Below are 21,617 nucleotides of genomic sequence, written 5' to 3'. Positions count from 1 at the left end.
TTTGTAGACATGCTACAATTTTGCTGTGTTACTGGCAATAAGGTACTTTGCGGAACAGATTGCACATTTTTGTAAAGTAATTAAAAGCGTATTGTAATGACATGAACAGGAGCTAGGCTAATGTCCCTGTGCAAGTCAGTGGAAGCGGCTACTGGATAACCAAATGCTAACCCAGCAAACAATTCTCGGGAAGCCCAATGAAACATTTAAAGGGGACCTATTATGCTTTTTCGACTTTTATGACCTATAAACGTTGTTATAATGATTGATAGTCATGTTTAACCATACAAAAGTGTCAAATAATGGCGTACATGCATTTCAACGTATTCCCTGCTGACAGTCTGGGGTGGCTGTGCAGAGCGCTAAACACTCGGGACAACGATTGCGATTCACTTGTTCACATTTCCGGGAAACATCTACGTAGACGTACTCCTGCCACGCCCCCATATGCCTGGTCAAATCTGCCCGCGTGCACGCTCCAAGGAAGGTAACCAATCACAACGGAGTTGAGTTGGCAGGAGGGGGGCGAGGGGGTGGAGAAGGACGAAACGGAGCGTTGACAGAGAAGGCTGAAAGCGCCCAGATGAGAGGAAGAGTTTCCCAAAAATCTACACCGTTTTTTGTGTATGGTTAAACATGACTATCAATCATTATAACGTTTATAGGTCATAAAAGTCAAAAAGCATAATAGGTCCCCTTTAAAGGTGGCATATTATACCACCAGGTGTGAGTGTGATTAGCCGTTACAAGCTATTTTAAAAACTGCCTATTCTGACATCACAAGTGGGCGTGTCCCCCTAGATGTATGCTGGAAAGATCAGTGTACAGGCCTAACCAGTGGACTGTAGAAAACGTTGCTCATCTATATCCATCACATCTAGGTGGGAACGCCTACTCACCTTCAATATCATTTGGAAAATTTAAGGTATGCAAAATATATTTAATACAAAAACAGCCCAATGGTTATGGTCAGCTGTTTATTTCATTTGATAAAAAAGCTGTTTAAAGTTAAAACGTGGTGTTTTCTGACAATTTAGGATTATTTCATAATATGTTATGCTTAAAATAGACACTCAAATCAGATCACAATATAAACTAGGAAATATATTCAAGAGATGGACAAATTATTATAAAACTACCACACTATTCAAGTACTGAAATACAATTCCACAGAGTCTAACACACAGACAGACACACACAGTCTCCCACACACACTTTCAGCTCAGCCAGGTGTAGTTGTAGTTGCTCATATGGAGTTGCCTCAGGGAAGTCTTTCCCAGAGTTGGGGGCTGCTGGAGCTGCTGCACACTGGTGGGGTGGAGGCCGCAGGAGGCCAGCTCAGCACCCTCAGCCTCACCCACCTGGAGAGGGAGGGAGATAAGAACTTTATTTCATCCCATCTATGAGCAATTGACTGGTTAGAGCATCCCATGGAATTTAAAAAAATGCAGTAATAAAATAAATAAAGTTATAGTGTGTCCAGCAAACATACATAAACACTGATTACAATGCCATAGGGGCAGATACACATAGGGCATGCCTAACGCCGCGTTCACACTGCATCTGTCCGTCTCATTGACTTTGCAAGGGGCGCTCTCGAAATGCATTGTGGGTCCATCTGTTCAGTCGGTTCCGTTGCCTGCGTCCAAAAGTTGAGAAATGTTCAACTTTTCAGGCAGAGACGGATCCGTCGGCTAATCAGATCGCGTTATGCAAATACAATGGCCAATGAAATTGCCTTTGTAATACAACCCGGACGGAATTGGATATGCCAAAAAAAAACAATACCTCTGTCATCCGTCGACGGATATGTGCAGTGTGAAAGTGGCTTATGGATTAGACAACAGCTGAGGGTTAGGGTTAGGGTAAGATTCCTTCAATAAAGAATAAGTACTGGAGCATGTGCACTTTCCACTTTTAGTGGACATTTTTTTCCACTTTTAGTGGAAAGTGCAAATTATTTACAGTGATTAATGATGAGTGATAGCACCATGTTTCATACAATTTACATTAACTGCATCTAGCAGACGCTTTTATCCAAAGCGACTTACAACGGTGAATGCACACATTCACCGTTTTCACCGCACACACCGACGGCGGAGTCAACCCCTCAGGGCGACAGCCAGCTGGTCAGGAGCTCAGCATGAGGCGTCTTGCTCAGCAACACCTCGACACCCAGCTAGGAAGAGCTGGGGATCCAACTAGCAACCCTCTGGTTACCAGCTGACCCGCTCTACGTCCTGAGCTAAGCCGAACGCATATAACAGTTGTGTTACAGAGTCTTATGGGAGATGGACTAAAAGACTTTTAAGAATTCATTCTTACATGCTGGGTGTAATAGTCTCCTCCTAATGGAACTGCTTAACTACTACCCTCAATATTAAAGAGGGAGGGAGATGAAGACATGCCCCCACTGGATGCGTTCAGAAGAGGATTATATGTTGTATTTTCGAAGTGGTCGATCCACAGTACTGATCTGTAGGCCAGGGTTTCTCACAGCGCTTTACAGCTTAAGCAACACACGGCTGCCACCGTAACTACCTCTTCCATTATTTTTTTATAATAATAGTTAGTTTAGAATACTTTCAAAGTTGAAATTGCATTCAAAATATGACTGTTCTTGTTCCTATTATTCTGACACTGCTGTTCAGGCACGTTATTTATCTTTATAGTTAAAATTTCACATAATATACTGTTATTTTGAAAAGCTGCTTATTTTACTAATTATATATTATTATTTAATATTAAGTGTTTAATAAATAGTTGTTGAATATAGTAGTCTAGTCTATCTCACAAAACAAAACGTTTTCGCTCTTCTTCCCCACTGCGAAAAGTTATATATCGGGTCACTTTTAGGCAAATGCACGCTTGCATACACCTCCAGCGACGTGATTGGTTGAAATAAAACACGAAGCGGGGAAGAGAAAGCGAAATTTCGGACCAAAAGCGAAACTTCGATCCAAAAGCGAAACTTCGATCCAAAGCAAAATCCGTCGGACGGACCCTGAAACGTGCTCGGTGTTTGGCGTTGCCAAAGCCGGTCCTTACTGAATCGCGGGCGGTGTGTGTGTTGAGGACGGCGGTGGGGGCGTGGGTGTAGAGCGCAGCGGAGAAGCCCCCTCGCTGGGCAGGGCGAAGGAGGCGGGTCACGGCATGCAGCGAGGAGGGGAGGATGGGGCCTGGAGAGGAGGGGGGGGACATGTTAAACTCAACTATATTAGTAAGGCCCTGAATCACAAGTACAGTCTCAAAGGGCGAAGCGGGCAGTGTTTATGGCGGCCCCCCTGACCCTAGCCCCCAGAGGGCAAGAAAATACTTCCCCCCCATCTCTCTCCTTGTCTCTCCCCTCTCTGTTTCTCCCCCCTCTCTCTGTCCCTTCCCCCTCTGTCTGTCTGTCTGTCTGTCCCTATGTCCGTCTGTCCGTCCCCCCCCTCTCTCTCTCTCCTCACCTGTGAGCTCCAGGCTGCAGACGTCCTGGAAGGTGGATCGCACCTGGGTCTTCACGTTGACACTGCGCGCCTTGGAGGGGGTGAGAGGGTGAGAGTGAGGGGGTGAGAGGGAGTGAGAGTGACAGGAAAGACGAAAGATGGAAAATGAATCTTTTCATCATAGAAGTAATGGGAGAATCCGTTGCTTTGAACGGAATCAAAACACATTTAAAAAAACGAAAAACAGTTGAACGTGTGAATGAGTGAAAAAAACAAAGATTGCGTTGCCTCCCTCTCCCTCTCCTCACTCCCCCCACCTTGAGGGTCATCATGCTGGCTCCCTTGAAGGCGTTTGGGGCCAGCAGGGTGGGGGGCAGGCCGGCCTGGGACCCCGACACCGCCACCAGACTTTTGCAGTTGATGAGGAAGTTGATGAGGGTGAAGGTGTGTGGACCCTCGACACGGACCACCGAGTCCGGCAGGTGGTCCAGGGAGACGGCGTGGCGGTCCTTACGCCTGATTAGACAGGAGGAAGGATACACATTTAGGTTGGACCAATGGGACACACGAGAGCGAGAGCGAGCGAGAGCGAGCGAGCGAGCGAGCGAGCGAGCGAGAGAGAGAGAGAGAGAGAGAGAGAGAGAGAGAGAGACAGAGACAGAGGATCCTTACGCCTGATAGGACGGGAGGTTAGACCAATGGAACGAGAGAGAGAGAGTAAGTCCAGGCAATTAGTTTAGTCCAATGGGACAAGAGAGAGACAGAGAGTTAAAGAGAGAGAGACACTCACATTGTGACGTTTGATTTTAAACGCATTCATTCTATTTTATTCTGAATTAAACAACATGAATAATAGACAAACGTACAGCTGGATGGAGAGACTGTCGGGCTTCTTGATCTTGTCTTGGACGCCCATCTCCATCAGCCACGAGAAGCCCCCGTCGTCGTCTTCATCGTCATCGTCGTCGACGTCATCGTTATGGCAACCGCCTCCCGCCGCCCCCCGTTGTTCAGACTTCTCCCCGTCAATGACGACCTTTTGACCCCGGTCCCCTGACCTCGACTCTGAGGACCTGGAAGAGAAACAATGAAACACATCCAATGTTGAGGGGAGACTGGGTGACCTTTGACCTCTGAGGGTTCAAGAGAAGGAGTGTGAGAGGCAGAGAGAGAGAGAGGTAGACAGAGGGAGTGACGGAAAGAGGGATGAGAGACACAGAGAGAGACAGAGCGAGATAGAGGGACAGGAGGGAGGAATAGAGAGACAAAGAGAGACAGAGAGAGGAGGGGAAGGGGAGAGAGAAAGACAGAGAGAAAGAGAGAGACAGAGAGAGAGACAGACAGAGACGTACTCTGTGTTGTCTTTGGGGGTGTTGTTGTGGTGCCGCTCTTTGCTCTTCTTGTGCTCCTCCACTAGGGGCAGCGTGAACTCAATACCTGGAGCAGCAGGAGAAGGAGCCAAGGGTCAACAACAACAACAACAGCTTACCTGGAGAACCCAAACAGTCGTATGTCCTAAGATAAGATCTACCTCAAAAACACAGCCAGCTCTGCACCTTAAAATGGCAGAGTTAAAGGCGACATATTATACCCCCAGGTGTGCTGGGTAGATCAGTCTACCAGCCTACCCAGTGGACTGTAGCAAACGTTGCTCATCTATCTGTCATACATCTAGTTGGACACGCCCACCTGTGATGCACATTTTCAAAATGGCTTGTAACGGCTTATCACACTCACACCTGGTGGTATAATATGTCCCCTTTAAAGTTAGGGTGAGGATCAGAGATCCGATTGAATAACGTACGTGTGTGTGTGTGTGTGTGTGTGTGTGTGTGTGTGTGTGTGTGTGTGTGTGTGTGTGTGTGTGTGTGTGTGTGTGTGTGTGTGTGACTGCTGTGGAGCTGCGGGGGCTTACCCTCAGCTCTCATGGCCTCTCGCAGCCCCCTGGTGGTGGGGGAGAGCAGTGCGGTGATGGAGTCGGCGCCACTCAGACCGGCTGCTCTGAACAACACCGTGAACTGGGGATGCACAAAGAAATTAACTACGAGTTGTATCCGACTCTTTTCATAATAATTTATCAGACTATTCTTAGAATAATATATCGGACTCTTTCGAGAATAATATATCAGACACTTAGAATAATGTATCGGACTATTTTTAGAATAATATATCAGACTCTTTTTATAGCACAGATTATGTGGTGCATGCCGGAAGTAAGAGACCATATGGGATACCAAAGTGGATGAAACACAAATGTGCAAACACACACACACACAACTGCAACACACACACACAATAACATCCACACGCAATTACAAATGAAACACAAATCTTACTTTGTCTACACAACAGAACATGGGGGGGGGTTACACACACAGTTACAACTTCGACACACAGTCTGCCACACACATGCAGTTACAAATAGAACACACAAAACTTTACTTTGCAAGCTTGTCCTCACAACACACCATACAGTCGTGTCACAAACACCTACCTGATAGGAGCAGAGGTAGAAGTAGGGACAGAGTCTGGCCTTCAGCAGACTGTAGAGCGAGGACAGACTGGCAGACCTTCAGCGGGAAACACACACGGACACCAAGACAGGAGGGCCACGTTCATGAGTAAAGCATTCTGGATCCAAATAAAAGCATTTACATATGTATTATGGCCCCCATTGCACTCTTGTACACCTATGTAGTTTCCAGCCAGAGCAGTCATGTACCACATTCCTCTCTCTCTCTCTCTCTCTCTCTCTCTCTCTCTCTCTCTCTCTCTCTCTCTCTCTCTCTCTCTCTCTCTCTCTCTCTCTCTCTCTCTCTCTCTCTCTCTCTCTCTCTCTCTCTCTCTCTCTCTCTCTCTCTCTCTCTCTCTCTCTCTCTCCTTGTGTTAGCGGCACTGGCGTCGATGTATGCATGGGTGAATGCGTGGATGAATGGTTGTATGTGTGGATGAATGGGTGTGTGAATGTGAGGCAGTATTGTACAGCGCTTTGACCGGCCACTGGTAAGAAAAGGCCGGTATAAATTCAGTAATTCGTTCATTCATGAGCAGTACCATTCGCTCATGAGGCTCTGCTGCAGTACCGGATCCTGAGCCCAGGGGGTGCTCTTTCCTGAGAAGCTGCGCTCTGCGTTGATGCGAGGGAACAGCGACAGCCAGGGCAGGGAGGGGTGCTGCCAGTACACCAGGCTCTGCTGGAAGGCGCAGCGCAGCTCCGAGCACGAACGCGGCTCCTGGGAACACAGAGAGGTGCATTGTGGGACTGTTTTTCAGGATTTTGAGAGATCTGAATCCTGCGGGAGTCGGCGGTCCGTTTCTTGCTGCGGATCAGTCTGACCTCGAGCCTTAGCTCTGATTTGAGCAATCAGAGCTAAGATTTGACCAATCAGAGCTAAGGGGATGGATATACGGATTGTGGAGGAACAGTCTGTTGCAGACTGCATTAAAAAAACAAGGTTGGCTTCGCTCAGGAGGTAAAGCGAGTTGACTGGTAACCTGAAGGTCGCTAGTTGGATCCCCGACTCATCCTAGCGTAGAGTGTCAAGGTGTCCCTGAGCGAGACACCTCACACTGACTGCTCCTGACGAGCTGGCTGTCACCCTGAGGGGTCGACTCCGCCTTCGGTGAGTGAATGTGTGTATTAACCGTTGTCAGTCGCTAACGCCTTAACTGTAAATGTAATGGTAGAGAACCAAAAATGATCATATATCATCACAGGGCTCCAGAGTGCGCCTAATTTGGGCGCACATGCGCCTAGAATTCGGGGTACTGCGACCAAATATTTTATTTGGGCGCACCGGTGCGACTGAAAATGTATCTGGTATTATTATTATTATTTATTTTTTTACAGAGCAGTCTATTCATAATATTGTAATAACCACGGAAGAGGCAGTGAATGAAGTATTGATTAGACAGCGATTTATTAGAAACCTAATAAACCGTTGGAACACGCAAGACCGGTAACAATAGAAACGCCGGGAAACAAACCCTACAGTAGTACAGGGGCCTATACTACGAAGCTCGATTAGAGGGTTAGCGAGGTATGTTGAGCTGAAAGCCTGGGTTAGCTGTACCATGAAAGTCGATCTCTTTAAGCGTCGCTGTATCACCATGGTGACTTACGCTCGCAACCAAACCTGGTCGGGAGCAGCTTTTCAGCGATCGGCTACTTATATCGGCGTGCGCAGCTTCCTAGCCCCTCCTCCGATAATGGCGTCACCATTAGTGGGTGTTCCCATGGACCTCGACGCACTTATTGTACAGGCGTCTCTCCGGAGACAGAGGGTTTTTCGGGACAGAACCGATCCCTTGGCATTGTCTGACGATATTCTTTATGAGAGATACAGATTCCGCATTTATTTAAGGCATTTATTTAATGGTCAAGATATTATTAATCAATGGCGTAAATATCGACGGTGCAACCGGTGCAGCTGCCCGGGTTGCCTTTTATATGTTGACTGCTTCCAGTGTTGTGTTGGTCATACTAAAGAATAAATTATTGCATGTTTAGTGAATAATACAGAACATAAAGAACTTAATGAATTAAAAATAAACGCAGATTAAATTGCAATCGCAATATTGGTCGAAATAATCGGAATTCGATTATTGCCCCAAATCGTTCAGCCCTAGTCGTTACCTGTATGCTGTGTGTAAATAAATAAATAAATCTGCTCCATTTCGGAAGTCTTCAAATCCTATCCAGATATATCTGTGATAGAATCATCCGATAAATTCGGCCCTTCTGTCCATCACTAGGACTGTGTTGGTCGGTACCTGCATGCTGTGTGGGATGGCTGAGTGCTGGGCCCGGCAGTGCTGAGCGAGGCCGGCAGCCTCCTCCTGGGCCTTGGGTTTCTCGGCCCAGGAGAAGGCCAGCGGGGAGGTGAAGAGGACGCGGGTCTTGAGGCTCCAGTCCGCGGGGTACTCCACGCAGACAGGGGGCGCTATGGAGGCCTGGCTGCGGGAACTTGGGCTCTGAAAGCGTTTCAGGGGAGGGGTGGGGGGGTTGAGAGATTTTATTTGTAACAAAGTTACAATTTAAAACCTGACTCACTATAAAGCTGATTTCCAGCAGGTTCCTGTTCTGCAGTACATATAACAGAAACAAGGCACATCAAATGTCAAATTTACATACAGCACATAACAGGAACAAAGCATGTCCGAAATCAGTAGGACAATTACATCGGCAACAAACAGATGTTATAGGTCACGCTAGTTGCTTCTGGAGCTGGGGCCTCTGAAAGTTTTTCAGAGGAGAGAGATGGTGTATGGGTCATGGTAGTAGTCAGTGTTTCCCACAGCACTTTACAGTTTAGGCGGCCGCCTAACGCCTTCTGTTCTGAACCTCCCTAGGTTAACCCATTCCCCGTATAAATGTTTTATTGTGAGTCGCTTTGGATAAAAGCTTCTGCAAATGTCCTCAATTTAATCGATCGGGTCTTCTGCTCCCAGGCCAAAGGTTCCAAGTTCGATAAAGCATAAACCCAATGACTTTACAGTTATTTAATGGGGGGATTTTAAGACATTGATTTTGACAATCAGAGGAAGCATTCAACAGATTTGGGATCGACAGATTAGGCCGATGCCGATAACGATTTCGTTTCATCAGCCTTAGCCAATGACCGATACTGCTTTTCTTCTCTCAATTTACATCATGAAAAATACACAATGATGAGAAAAATATCTTACAAGTCTCAATTTAAAAAATGAACATTTATTGAACTGTCTGTCAGTAAATCATGCCAGGAAAATTAAGTAATATATTTTTTTAAAGAAATCTGTAAATCCATAAAATATATGCAAATATCGGCCCGATATATCGGTCGATCAATAAAACAGATACAGACCTTTGGCAACGGTATCTTCTCCGCCTCTTCTTCCTCGTCAAACAAGGAGTCGTCTTCTGAGAAGTCCAGACGCTTCTGAGAAGGGAGAACGAGATGTTAGGAAAAATAATGTGATGGAGTGATCACAAAATCCATCACACCCGCAGCATTATTGTCCATTTTTTTTTTACTAATTTGCAATATGTCTACATTACTATATATATATATATATATATATATATGGTGAAAACCCTCGGGGAGAGGGAAAGCCCGAAGGGAAGTACCCTGAATTGGTAATGCCTGCCCCGATAGGCAAACCTCAGGAACCGCCTGTGCAGGGCTCTAAACTAACTTTTTTCACTGGTTGCACTGGTGCGCCTAACTTTTTTTTTTAGGTGCACCAGCGCAAATGTTAGGTGCACCCAAATTTTCGACCTATCGCATTCAACACTGCAGTTTCACAGGTTCATGTTTTTTAAATAGCTGCCCATATGGGCATTATTGACTTGTAAATGAACTAAGAATCTGGTCAACATAAAGTTCTTTATTTGAATGTTTGCACAAGAAAGGTAATTTCACTGAAAAATGTTGGTGCTTAAAGTGCTTCACTGAGCTGAAATCTAACTAAAAACATCTCAAGATAAATTAAATAAAAAGAAAATCTAAATTAAAAGTGCAAGTGTTTTAAACTGAAACTTCAAACTGAACATCTCATGGCTCTATGTCTTATGGACTATCCTCAATTGCAGTCACATGCCGTGAAACACGCTGTGAAAAATCATTAAATATTATCATAAATAAATATCGTAAATATCATCAAGATGTAATTAATAATAATGACCAAGTCAAAACATATGAGTATATTAATATTATAGGCTACATGACTCAGGGCATCAGCTAATCAGATGGTCTGCATTTATAACTACTACAGTCATTAGTTACCCACACAGCCCGACACAAAATACAGAAGTTAGCCTAACACACACAACTATCAACCATTGATTTATTATTAATTAATTTATTATTTTTAACAGTCTCATGTTCCTATGCCTACAGGAAAATCATATGTTACCAAAGCAGTCTTCCACCTCCCCCTCTTCCAAAACAGAGCCACATACAATGTCATCATCTGGTAATCTCATGCTAACGTTAACGTTACAGCGTCACTAATGACAGATATGAAAACATTTTCATAATGTTAACGTCCACTGACTTTTATAACGTTACGTTAGGTCTTCAGTTCAGATAAACAACTTACTTTAACGTTACCACACACACACACACACACACACACACACACACACACACACACACACACACACACACACACACACACACACACACACACACACACACACACACACACACACACACACACACACACACACACACACACACACACACACACACACGATAAATAAGTTCATACACAACATACCATTTATGAGCGGGGACTTTGACCGGGGACAGGTCACCCAAAACGGGGATGTCTGGTCACCCTCCTCCACATCCACTCTCTCTGTCTAAACTGTGTGTTCACACCAAACCCGACGGGGCGACAGGATCCCATACAAAGTGAACGTATAGACGCGTATCGGGCGAATTTTTTGCGAGAGAAAACCGGCGACAAGTTTTGATTTATCGCGCAACACTTTCGCCGTGCAGCGTGCACAGGCGAGCGCGTTCACGAGGATTTGTGGTGCAACAAATTCGCTCGAGTTGAAATATTTGAACTTTGACGCAAATTTTGCGTGATGACAGCCAATCCGCGTTCAACAGCGTGGCCACTGAGTCACATGTGTAACGTAACAGCCAATCAGCGTTCAACCGTCAAACTCAGTGCAGTTCAGTCCGGGGTGAACTGCAGCATGGAGGATAAAGTGAATGTTACCGTTTGCGACTCCCGGAGCTCTATACATAATATAATAGTATATAATATAATATTTGTATATATAATATCACGAAGACATGCAATGGTGGTTATCTTGGAGGTTTTTTCTTTTTGAACAGCTGGTTGCACCGGTGCGACCTCTGATTTTTTTTAGTCGCACCATTGAGAAATTAGGTCGCATGTGCGACCAAATTGGTCGCACTTTAGAGCCCTGCGCCTGTGGTGTGGCGCAACCGGCACATGAAAATAGGCGTCCTTCAGGTCTATGGTCGTAAACCACTCCCCCCTGGCAACTACCTTCAGGGTGTCCGCCGAGGTGAGCATGTGGAATGGTAAAACTTTTAAAAACGTGTTCAGGCCCCTTAGGTCTAGAATGGGCATGAATCCGCCGTCTTTCTTGGTTACCAGAAATTACGCCGAGTAGAACCCCCCGGGTTGTAACTGAGGGTCCACTGGCTCGATCGCACCCTTGGCCAGGAGGGCGGATAGCTCCTGGGCCAGAGCTGCGGCCTTCGTCGGGTCGCGGACGACTGTCATCCTGACCCGGCCGAAGGCCTGGGGCCGGCGTCGGAACTGTAATTCGTACCCCCGGGTTAAGGTGGAAACCACCCAGGGGTCTATAGTACAGGCAGCCCAGTAACTGATCTGCTGCTGGGAAAAACAGCCGACGACCGGCCCCGTGGTCCTAGCGCCTGGCCCCCCGGCCTCTGTCGGCTCTGGAGGGGTACCGGTGAGGCTCCGCGGCCCGAGGCTGCCCGGGCGATGGGCGGGCGGGGGCGCGAAAGCTATCAGCGGGCTGCTGGGCGGGCCGCCGAGACCTACGTAGGCCCTCATCTCGTACTGGGTAAGAGCGTGGTGGCTGGTAGCGGCCCCGGTGGGCAGCCGGGGGGGCTCTAGGCCTGCCAGGAGCGGACACACTCCTGTGAAGACCCGACAGCTGCAGGTTGGTTTGCCTAGCTTGGGCAGCTCGCTCCAGCGTCTCCAGGGCAGCTGACCCAAACAGCTCCCCCGGTACCACTGGCACGGCTCTGAGGGCCTTCCTGCATGCCTCCGTCAGGGGCGACTGAGCCAACCAAACCTGGCGGCGAGTCTGGACCAGGGTGGACATAACACGCCCCAATTCCCTGGACATGAGGGCAAAGGCCTGTAGGGACGCATCGCTCAGGTCCTGCGTAGACGGCTCAACTGCAGCTTGTTGCAGCGAGGTCGAGAGCGCCAGCATTAGGTGGGAGAGGGAATTGCCAATCCGCCCCATACGCGCTGCTGCGTCATAGGCCTTCGAGAGCAGGTCGTCTGTGACCCTGCACTGGGGCCGAGGACACCTGGCATCCGGCCGCAAGGCCTGATCGGGGGTTAAAATGAGGGAAGCAATGGCGGGCTCAACGGGTGGCATGCGACCCAACCCATACTGCGCTGGATCCCGCATGGCAGCCAAGGCCCGAGCACTGGAAGAAGGACGGGGGAGAGCCTTGGCATCCTTCCAGCAGACGTGCAGCTCCTTTAAATACTCCTCCGAAGGAGGGACAGAGAAAGGGGCTGTGGCAGGGCTGCGCCTGAAAAAGGCGCTAGGCTGAGCCAAGTCTGCCTGAGGAGCATCAAGCCCCAGGCGAGCCAGGGCCGTACGGATGACGGCCCCGATGGGGTTACCCTCTGTGCTGTGCCCAGAGCTCTGAGCAGAGGAGCGGGAGGCCTCCCCAAAAGCGTTTGAGGCTTCCTCCCCCGTGACACCCTCACTGAAGAGGTTAGCCGATGCCGCCAGCGACAGGACATCATCCGTGCCCGGCACATCTCATTTGTAACGAGGAGTACTCGAGTAATCGATTCCTCACGCCCATCCCTACTATGTAACAGCATATTGTTGTAATACCATGGTCCATAGTTTCGGTTGTGTGGGGTCTTCAGCATCAACTAAAAAATCCTTCAAAATAAGAAAAGATATATTTTTCCAAAGTAATGGTTGTAGTAAGACCATAGAGAGGCCATGCCTATATGGAACAAGTTTTGGAACTCTAGATTCAACAATGGCGACGCTACTGAAATTGTTGCCAAATAAAAATTCCTCAAAAACAGGTGGCGATACATTTTTCAAAAGAAAAGGTTGTAGTAAGACCATATAGAGGCCATGCCTTTATGGAGCAAGTTTTGGAGCTCTAGAATCAACAATGGCGAGACGCTATTGAAATTATTGCACACAAAAATTCCTTAAAAATACGAGTATACGTATTTTTCCAAAGTAATGGGTGTAGTAAGACCATATAGAGGCCATGCCTTTATGTAGCAAGTTTTGGGGCTCTAGAGTCAACAATTCATACGGTTCATCTACGTCAGGTTTTCTGGAACGCCGCCATTTGCACGACCGATCTCGCCAAGTATGGCCGCCTACACCGCTCATCTGAATGTTAGAGAGAGACAGAGATTTTAGGCTCGGATCCTTATTAGTTACCCCTAGTTTTTTTTAGTCCATTAGTATCGGCCTCACGCTTGCCTCAAATCAATCTTCATGACATATATATTTATTTAGTCCACAACCCCTCCCCAATACAGTGGAGATATCTTGAAAGCGTTCAAGAGCACTGATGCCTACCAATATGCTGTTGCTGGATGGGTGAAGGACGCTAAAGTGAGGCCCTTGGCCACCAATAATCTTTATCTGATAATGGCAAAGTACTATATATTTGTGACTTCTTGTGAACAGTTTGTGGTGGGTTACTATCATTGATCGTTGAAATCAGTCATCAAATCATAGACGATAATTTCGCCGGGGACGCTTGGGACGAGTGTTCTTCAAGATTAATTTTGTACCCACAACAAAACCCGATTTGAATTATTATGGATTATTTGACAATGAATGAGGTATTAATACCAATACTCTTTGGCTGGGACGATGTCAACATTAGCTATTGAAATTGTGCTCAACAAAAAAATCCTTACAAATAAGCGGAGACATATTTTTCAAAAGTAAAGGTTGTAATAGGAGGACCATATAGAGGCCTTGCCTCTATATGGAGACCCTACTTTGCAGACGGTCCCTAAGCTCGCGGCTGAAAGCCGACAGCTCATGGAAGCCAATGCAATTCACCGTTCTCTAAAGACGGCTCGTTTGGATGAAAACAAGGTTGTAGCTGGTTCTCTAATGGTGCGTCCCAGAGCCCATCCAAACCAGTGGGACGTGGGACTTATCCTACCTCCAACTAAGAAAAGTGCACTGGAATGCCTGTCGAAGTGGAACATCCCACCGTCGAAGTGGAACCTCCTACTATCGAACTCGGGGGTGATCGACCTACCCCCACTTCACCAAGTAGGAGCTAGTACAGTTCAGGTAGGATAAGTCCCACATCCCATTGCTTTGGATGGGCTCTGGAACGCACCATAAGTTACTACATTTAGCTAGAGGGGTCATTTGTGTCGCAACGATGTTTCAGTGATCTATTGAACCGCAAACTCCGAATCTGGCAATTTCTTTCCAACTTGACGGAAGTCAATATCTCTGCTGTGGTCATCTTTCGTGTGTTATTGTTCCATGGGTTTCGGCAAATAAATATATTCCATTGATATATTTAGCACCTTAAACTGTCTAGTTTTAACTTTTTGACAGTTTTTTCATGCCGTTTGATGTTTGAATTAGGATTGCTTACTACTCATTTCCCTGAACTCTGTGTTATATCATATTTCATATATCTACACGTGACGTAAATGGATGATCTTTTCACATTTGCCTTTACAATGTTTTAATATGAAAACAATAATATCCTTTAACAAGACACATTTATAATGCAACATTGAAAGGGGAGACATTTTTGAGATTATTCTAAATTGAATTCACCTTGCTGAAGGTATGTTGCATCCCCTGCAGCTGCGCCTCCACCAAGCTGTCACTCAAAAGCAGAACCTTATTTGTTGACAACTCGCCATCCGCCATCTTTGAAGTCCCTCCGTCCATAATCTTTGTAGTTTCCGCTACCCCAAGAACAACACTTTCCGTATCTTCTTCCTTTTCATCATCATTGTAAATAATAAGTCTTTTCTTCGCGCTGTTGCACGTATTTTCAATACTGGCGAATGGGTTCCGGCGTTTCACCCCTCCGCCGGAACGGTTCTGGAGGGTCAGCAGCGGGCCCGGGGAGAAGGGCCGGACGCACCCAGGCGAGGGGTCGCTGTCCCTGGGTACGAACGCGGCGGCGCCCCGCTGACTGGAACAGGACCCCTGGCTCTCACCCTGCGTTCTCTTCCGCCTCAGTCGCATTATCTCCGCTGGTCGCTTGAAGCTGGGCGAATAGCCCGGTTGTTGTGACATGTTTTTGATGTTAATCGACGTTATTCTGCCCGAAATGCAGTGTAAAAAGTACGGGGCTGAAAGAAGCTGTTGTGTATAGCTCCCATGAACGAATGGATTTGGCGCGTAACGCGATGACGTCAGCGTCCTGCGTAGTGACATTAAACGCGTCAAGGACGGAGGAGCCAAAACGACGCGATGTAGTCATCCCTTTTGTTAGAGTTTGACAAAGCAGGCATTTGATATTGTTTAAGATTAAAAGCTTTGGGTAAGGGTAAGGGTTAACCCTAACCCTATTTATACATTTGTATTTGTAATACATACAAATATCAAATTATTAAATACTCAATAGAAAGTCAAATGTGGATAAGAGTGTACAAAAAGTCCAGTATCTCCTTTAAACAGATAAATTGAAGATACACACACACACTCTCTCTCCCTCTCTCTCTCTCTCTCTCTCTCTCTCTCTCTCTCTCTCTCTCTCTCTCTGATTGAGCGGAAGAAGTAAGTTTTGCGGAGCGCGTGTGAGAGCGATTTTGGGACGTTTTTGCGAACCTTTTTCATAGTTTTTTGCGGTAAATGTTGTATATATGGTTGGGTGAAGGTTTTTGGTGGTTTTTGGTGCTACTTTGGGGTGTTTTTTCGCGATCGACCAGCGGCCACTGGTCGGTGCGCCTAGAGCAGGGATGGGCAACTGGCGGCCCACGGGCCGCATGTGGCCCGCATCCTCACTCAGTGCGGCCCACATCCTCACTCAGTCAGGCCCGCACATAATAAAAAAAAGAATAATAAAAAATAAATAAATAAAGAATAATAATAATTGATCGAGTTACAGAAAACTCGGTCAAGAAAGATGAGAAGAATTCATAGAATTCGAAGGCAAACCCATGCGTCTAGTTTGCCTAGAAGCGATATCAGTCATTAAAGATATCCACTTAAGTCGCCACTACAACTACTACAACTGCTTGTTGGGTTTGAGTTCATTGAGTTGTTGCACTTAATGTTGGGCCACTGTTTTTCAGTTTTTTGACTTCATTGAATGATGATGTATGTGAGCCCTTTGCACTAATAAAAATACTGATCATTCATGTGGCTGTTTGAGCATGGAAAACATGAAATTAATGTATGTTGGTTCAATTAACATACCGTACATAGGTTATGATTCTGGATGATATTTTAGGTAGTGGCCATCCCCAAAATGCACCAGAATACAGGAAATCATATCTACCAAATTCAAAATTGTGTAGCTTCTCTCAGCTCACGTTTAGTTGAAGTGTGCAGTCATGTGGCCCTCCGATGGTTATGATGAAAAATGTGGCCCTCTTTATCAAGAAAGTTGCCCATCCCTGGCCTAGAGTATGGCGGTGTTCGAGGAGCTCAGCCGCAAGCATGGCTTCAAGATCTCCACCACCTTCCCGTGTTCAGTGGAGGACTGCAGTCTGGCAGTGGCAGACGTTGTCGGGCACAGCAGCATCAAGTCCGCGGCCCGGATGAACGGAGGGGTCGTTATTTTTGTGGACAGCGTGGCCAAGGCATACCAAGTGGTGGAATCTGGGATCGTTGTGAATGATTTGTTTGTGTCCGTGTCTCCGCTTACAACGCCGGCAGCGAGGATTACTATTTCTAACATCCCTCCGTTCATCTGCGACGAGGTTCTGGTTCGGGAACTATCGAGGCACGGGAAAATAGTGTCTGCAATCAGGAAGCTGCCGTCAGGCTGCAAGTCTCCCCTGCTGCGGCATGCTGTGTCACACAGACGGCAAGTGCACATGATTCTGAACAAGAAGGACAGTGAACTGAGTTTAGTTTTTCAATTAAGGGTGGATGATTTTGACTATGCTGTGTTTGTAAATTCTGGAACTCTGAAGTGTTTTGGCTGCGGGAAAGAAGGGCATTTAGTCAGAGCTTGCCCGGAAATAGCCCCCAAAAATCGGGCTGAGCCTGCTGAGGCGACAGCAGGCCCCTCCAAAGATGTGGACGCTGTAAAACAGCGGGCTGCAAGCATTGAGATCACAGAAGAAAATGTTGTAACTGCAAAGCAGTGTGGGGAAAATCCAGAAAAGGCTTTTCTATTATGTGTTGACAATGGAAAAAAAGAGTGAGTGCGTTGTTCAGGAGAAGGGGGACAATATTATTACAGAACCAGCAGAGAGTGTAGAGCAGGGATGGGCAACTTTCATGATAAAGAGGGCCACATTTTTCATCATAACCATCGGAGGGCCACATGACTGCACACTTCAACTAAACGTGAGCTGAGAGAAGCTACACAATTTTGAATTTGGTAGATATGATTTCCTGTATTCTGGTGCATTTTTGGGATGGCCACTACCTAAAAAATCATCCAGAATCATAACCTATGTACGGTATGTTAATTGAACCAACATACATTCATTTCATGTTTTCCATGCTCAAACAGCCACATGAATGGTCAGTATTTTTATCAGTGCAAAGGGCTCACATACATCATCATTCAATGAAGTCAAAAAACTGAAAAACAGTGGCCCAACATTAAGTGCAACAACTCAATGAACTCAAACCCAACAAGCAGTTGTAGTAGTTGTAGTGGCGACTTAAGTGGATATCTTTAATGACTGATATCGCTTCTAAGCAAACTAGACGCATGGGTTTGCCTTCGAATTCTATGAATTCTTCTCATCTTTCTTGACCGAGTTTTCTGTAACTCGATCAATTATTCTTCTTCTTTTTTTTTTTTTTTATTATGTGCGGGCCTGACTGAGTGAGGATGCGGGCCGCACTGAGTGAGGATGCGGGCCGCCAGTTGCCCATCCCTGGTGTAGAGGCTGGGCCCAGCTCTGCTGCAGTAGAGCAGAGTGACAATGAGGGTGGGTTAATGGAGGAGGAAGACAGTAGGTGTAAGGCTCCCCTTCTTAAAAGGAAACAGACCAGTGAAACCTGTGGCTCTAAAGCCAAGAAAACAGCAGATGGGGAGGAGAAGGAGGTGCAGACAGAGTCTAGTGGTGAAGAGACAGAGTCTAGTGAGGAGGAGGAGGAGATGGTGGACTGTGTAACAGACAGCCAGCCCCTCACTGACTCACCACTGGCTTCTGCTTCACAGCTGGATGGGATGTACTCAGTACATAGTATACAGGTGTTATTGAAAAGAACAAAAAATATGAATGATAAATATGATAAACATTTTGCAGACAAAAAAATGCTGTTGCTATCTGTAAAATCTCAGATGAACATCAGAGGGGAGGGAGGTTTCACTGAGAAGGAGTATTACAGATTGAAAAAAAATTGGGCAGAGACTAGCAAAAGAGCCCAGCAATGTTGAAGATGCAGAGGGTATATAAAGCAGTGTGCCTGCTGTCTCTCATAACGTCAGCTTGAACGAGTCACTTTGCACTGTCAATGTGTTGTTGTTGTTTTTTTAACTGCGTTTTATTGAGTGTGTTTATTTAGTTATTTATTATTTATTGCTGTCTAACCTAAAGTCTTCGTTGTCTGTGTTAAAAGGTTAATTGTTGAAAGAAACGTTGAATAAAGTTTTTTTCAAAATCAAAAGAAAATCTCTCTCTCTCTCTCTCTCTCTTCCCCCCCCCCCAGGTGGAAAGTAGCAGTTTGCTAAAAACCTGGTACAATGCATCTCTCCTTGCTCTAAACAAGGTTAATGTTTATTTTGGACATTGTCCCTGTTCAAATAAAGTTACATTACATTTCTCTCGATTCAATTCGAAAAGCTTTATGTTTATTGTGGTAAACCAAACAGTGTTGCCAAAGCATTACAGTGTTACAAATATTATGTATAATAACAAAAGAGAACGTCAGAACAATGTGTACAGATAACAACCTATAACAATATAAGATAACATACAGATGTACGTACATATATAAATAATAGTAATAGTATAGTAAAATTAAATGAATGTAAAGAGAAGCTACATAAAACACGCTATGAATAATCATTAAAATAAGACAAAATAAAACAGTGAGGCCTTGTGTAGAATGTCATCCTCTCATGTTGGGGCAAGCTGAAATAAACTGTCCTGTGAGGACGGAGCTCTCTTTTCTCTCTCCCATTAATATTTTTAGTTCTACGTGGGAGTTTATAAAATGTGGGTGTTCGTGGCCGAATTTGCTAAAATATACTTTGCAGACATTTTTGAATTTGGGGCAGAGGAGGAAGTTCTGCTCGGTCTCTACAGCAGCTTCTTCACACTGCTGGCACAGCCGCTCCTCTTTGGGCAGTCATGATTTCCTATGTCGGCCTGTTTCTATCGCCAGGCTGTGAGTGCTCAGTCTGTACTTTGTTAACATCACTCTGTGTCTAACATCAGTCACTGTGGTCAGGTAGGGGGCCACAGTGTACTGTCTATTTAGGGCCAGATAACACTGCATTTTGCTCTGTGTTTGTGTTTTAGTGTTCCAATGGGTGAGGTAGGTTTGTTTCTGACGTTTTATAATTTGGTTGATTCTAATTTATATGTTCTCAGGCTGGTCCAGAGGCAGAGCAGATGGGGAACCTGTCTGTGGACAGAGCCTCAGGACCAGATGAGTGAGGGGACTCCTGTTAATCTCTTGGCTTTGCAGGGCTTTGTGCTGGAAGGAGTGGGGGTCACTTTGTTTTAGATGTAGCCAATATTTAATTTATCGTTTTTGGATTTTTAATAGCAGGGGATGCTGGCCTAATTCAGCTCCTGTGTACCTGCAGAATGCTTTTCCAAAATGCAGTGTTTGCATCTCTCTCTCTCTCTCTCTCTCTCTCTCTCTCTCTCTTTCTCTCTTTTTCTCTCTCTCTCTCTCGCTCTCTCTCTCCCCTCTCTCTCTCTCTCCCTCTCTCTCTCTCTCTCTCTCTCTCTCTCTCTCTCTCTCTCTCTCTCTCTCTCTCTCTCTCTCTCTCTCTCTCTCACTCTCTCTCTCTCTCTCCCTCTCTCTCTCTCTCTCCCTGTCAAAGTGATTAATACCACATTATGCTAATTCTTCCACTCAATTCATGTTTTTTGTTGTTGTGTGTTTTATCTCACAGTCCACCAATCAGCGCTCATCAATCAGCCGGGGGAACGTTGGCCAGCAGAAATCAATGCGGAGTTAAAACAACCAACTGCAGCGAGGGTCGCGGTTGGTTGGTCAATTGATTAATTACGACCTCCCCACGCGAAGGGCGCTAAACCCCTCCCATTCTCCCTTCCTCGTGTGTCCAACACGTCAACACGATCTGACATTTCTTTCTCGCCCGTTTATTGGACATTTTTATCGATCAGGACATCATTGTGTTGGGAGGGAGCCATGCTATATTATACAAGTGTATATTATACAAGTATATATATATATATATACATATATACAGTTTAAGGACTTTCTAAGAAAGAATAGCTCGCACAAAATTAAATTATTAAATTTAGACATTTGGCTGAATTATTATATATTATTATATAGAATAACATTAAATTGAATTCAACAGGGAAATATAGGGATTATCTAATACATTTATTTCTGTCACAAATTTGACGGAACAGAAGTTCAACTAAAACCAGTTTGTAGTTCCCTTGTCCGCCATATTTGTAGTTCTTAAAAGCAGTTTTAGCTACAAATCACTCTTTTAGATTTTTTATTATTATTTTTTAATCTTATTTCGAACTGTTGATCTACCTGGCACTTACTAAGGACAGCTATTATATATCATTTATTCTGATGTCATGTTGAGAATAATATATACTCAAATAAGGCCAGAAAAAAGGGTACCCTTTTCTACGGATATTGATTTTGTGTCTAGTTCTGTGTGATTGTTGTGTGTGGCAAATTGTGTAAATGATTAGTTCATTCATGTCGCTGCAGGTTTTGAACGGAAGAACTATTAACCGGACAAAAACACACTCAAACACACAGATATGCAAAACACACACACACACACACACACACACACACACACACACACACACACACACACACACACACACACACACACTGTCCGCTGTCTAGTTGTGAAAAACGCACCTTTATTTAGCAACTGTCTGTGTGTCTGTCCTGTGTGTGTGTGTTTGTGTCTGTCCTGTGTGTGTGTGCGTGTGTGTCTCTGTCCTGTGTGTGTGTGTGTGTGTTTGTGTGTCTCTTTGTGTCTGTGTGTGCTTCTGTTAGTTTCTGTGTGTCTGTCGAGGTGGGTGTGATTATGCAACCCTGTCTCGTCAAAATTACGTTCCCATAGAACTATTCGGCATTCTCAATTACGTTTGTCATAAAAC

The 21,617-nt window shown here is 45.5% G+C and overlaps 1 protein-coding gene across 2 annotated transcripts; it reads right to left on the bottom strand.

The window, feature by feature from the left end:
• Positions 1-963: 963 nt before the first annotated feature.
• LOC132461265 (protein downstream neighbor of son homolog) lies at positions 964-15,600 on the bottom strand. Of its 2 annotated transcripts, XM_060056314.1 has the most exons (13): positions 14,968-15,558; positions 9,275-9,349; positions 8,482-8,511; positions 8,202-8,402; positions 6,483-6,661; positions 5,923-5,998; positions 5,344-5,446; positions 4,781-4,865; positions 4,295-4,501; positions 3,746-3,944; positions 3,450-3,519; positions 3,049-3,179; positions 964-1,361 (listed from the first exon to the last, which is right to left on the bottom strand). In XM_060056314.1, exons 1-13 carry the CDS (start codon positions 15,436-15,438, stop codon positions 1,218-1,220), a joined length of 1,971 nt encoding a protein of 656 aa, XP_059912297.1. In that variant the 5' UTR covers positions 15,439-15,558; the 3' UTR covers positions 964-1,217. The 2 variants fall into 2 exon arrangements, with proteins under 2 accessions (XP_059912297.1, XP_059912299.1); XM_060056316.1 differs by lacking the exon at positions 8,482-8,511 and having other exon boundaries at positions 14,968-15,600.
• Positions 15,601-21,617: the final 6,017 nt, after the last annotated feature.

The sequence above is a fragment of the Gadus macrocephalus genome, chromosome 7, assembly GCF_031168955.1.
Source record: "Gadus macrocephalus chromosome 7, ASM3116895v1".
NCBI classification, from domain to species: Eukaryota; Metazoa; Chordata; class Actinopteri; order Gadiformes; family Gadidae; genus Gadus; species Gadus macrocephalus.
This window is presented reverse-complemented; position numbering and strand designations above follow the sequence as displayed.

Bases quoted from the DNA above. Each gene is read 5' to 3' on its own strand.
- LOC132461265 (XM_060056316.1), bottom strand. From the start codon at position 15,579: ATGTCACTACGCAGGACGCTGACGTCATCGCGTTACGCGCCAAATCCA. The intron at 9,350-14,967 runs GTGAATTCAATT...CTCCCTTCTCAG, and splicing joins TGCAACATACCTTCAGCAAG to AAGCGTCTGGACTTCTCAGA. The intron at 5,447-5,922 runs GTAGGTGTTTGT...GTGCATCCCCAG, and splicing joins TCTACCTCTGCTCCTATCAG to TTCACGGTGTTGTTCAGAGC.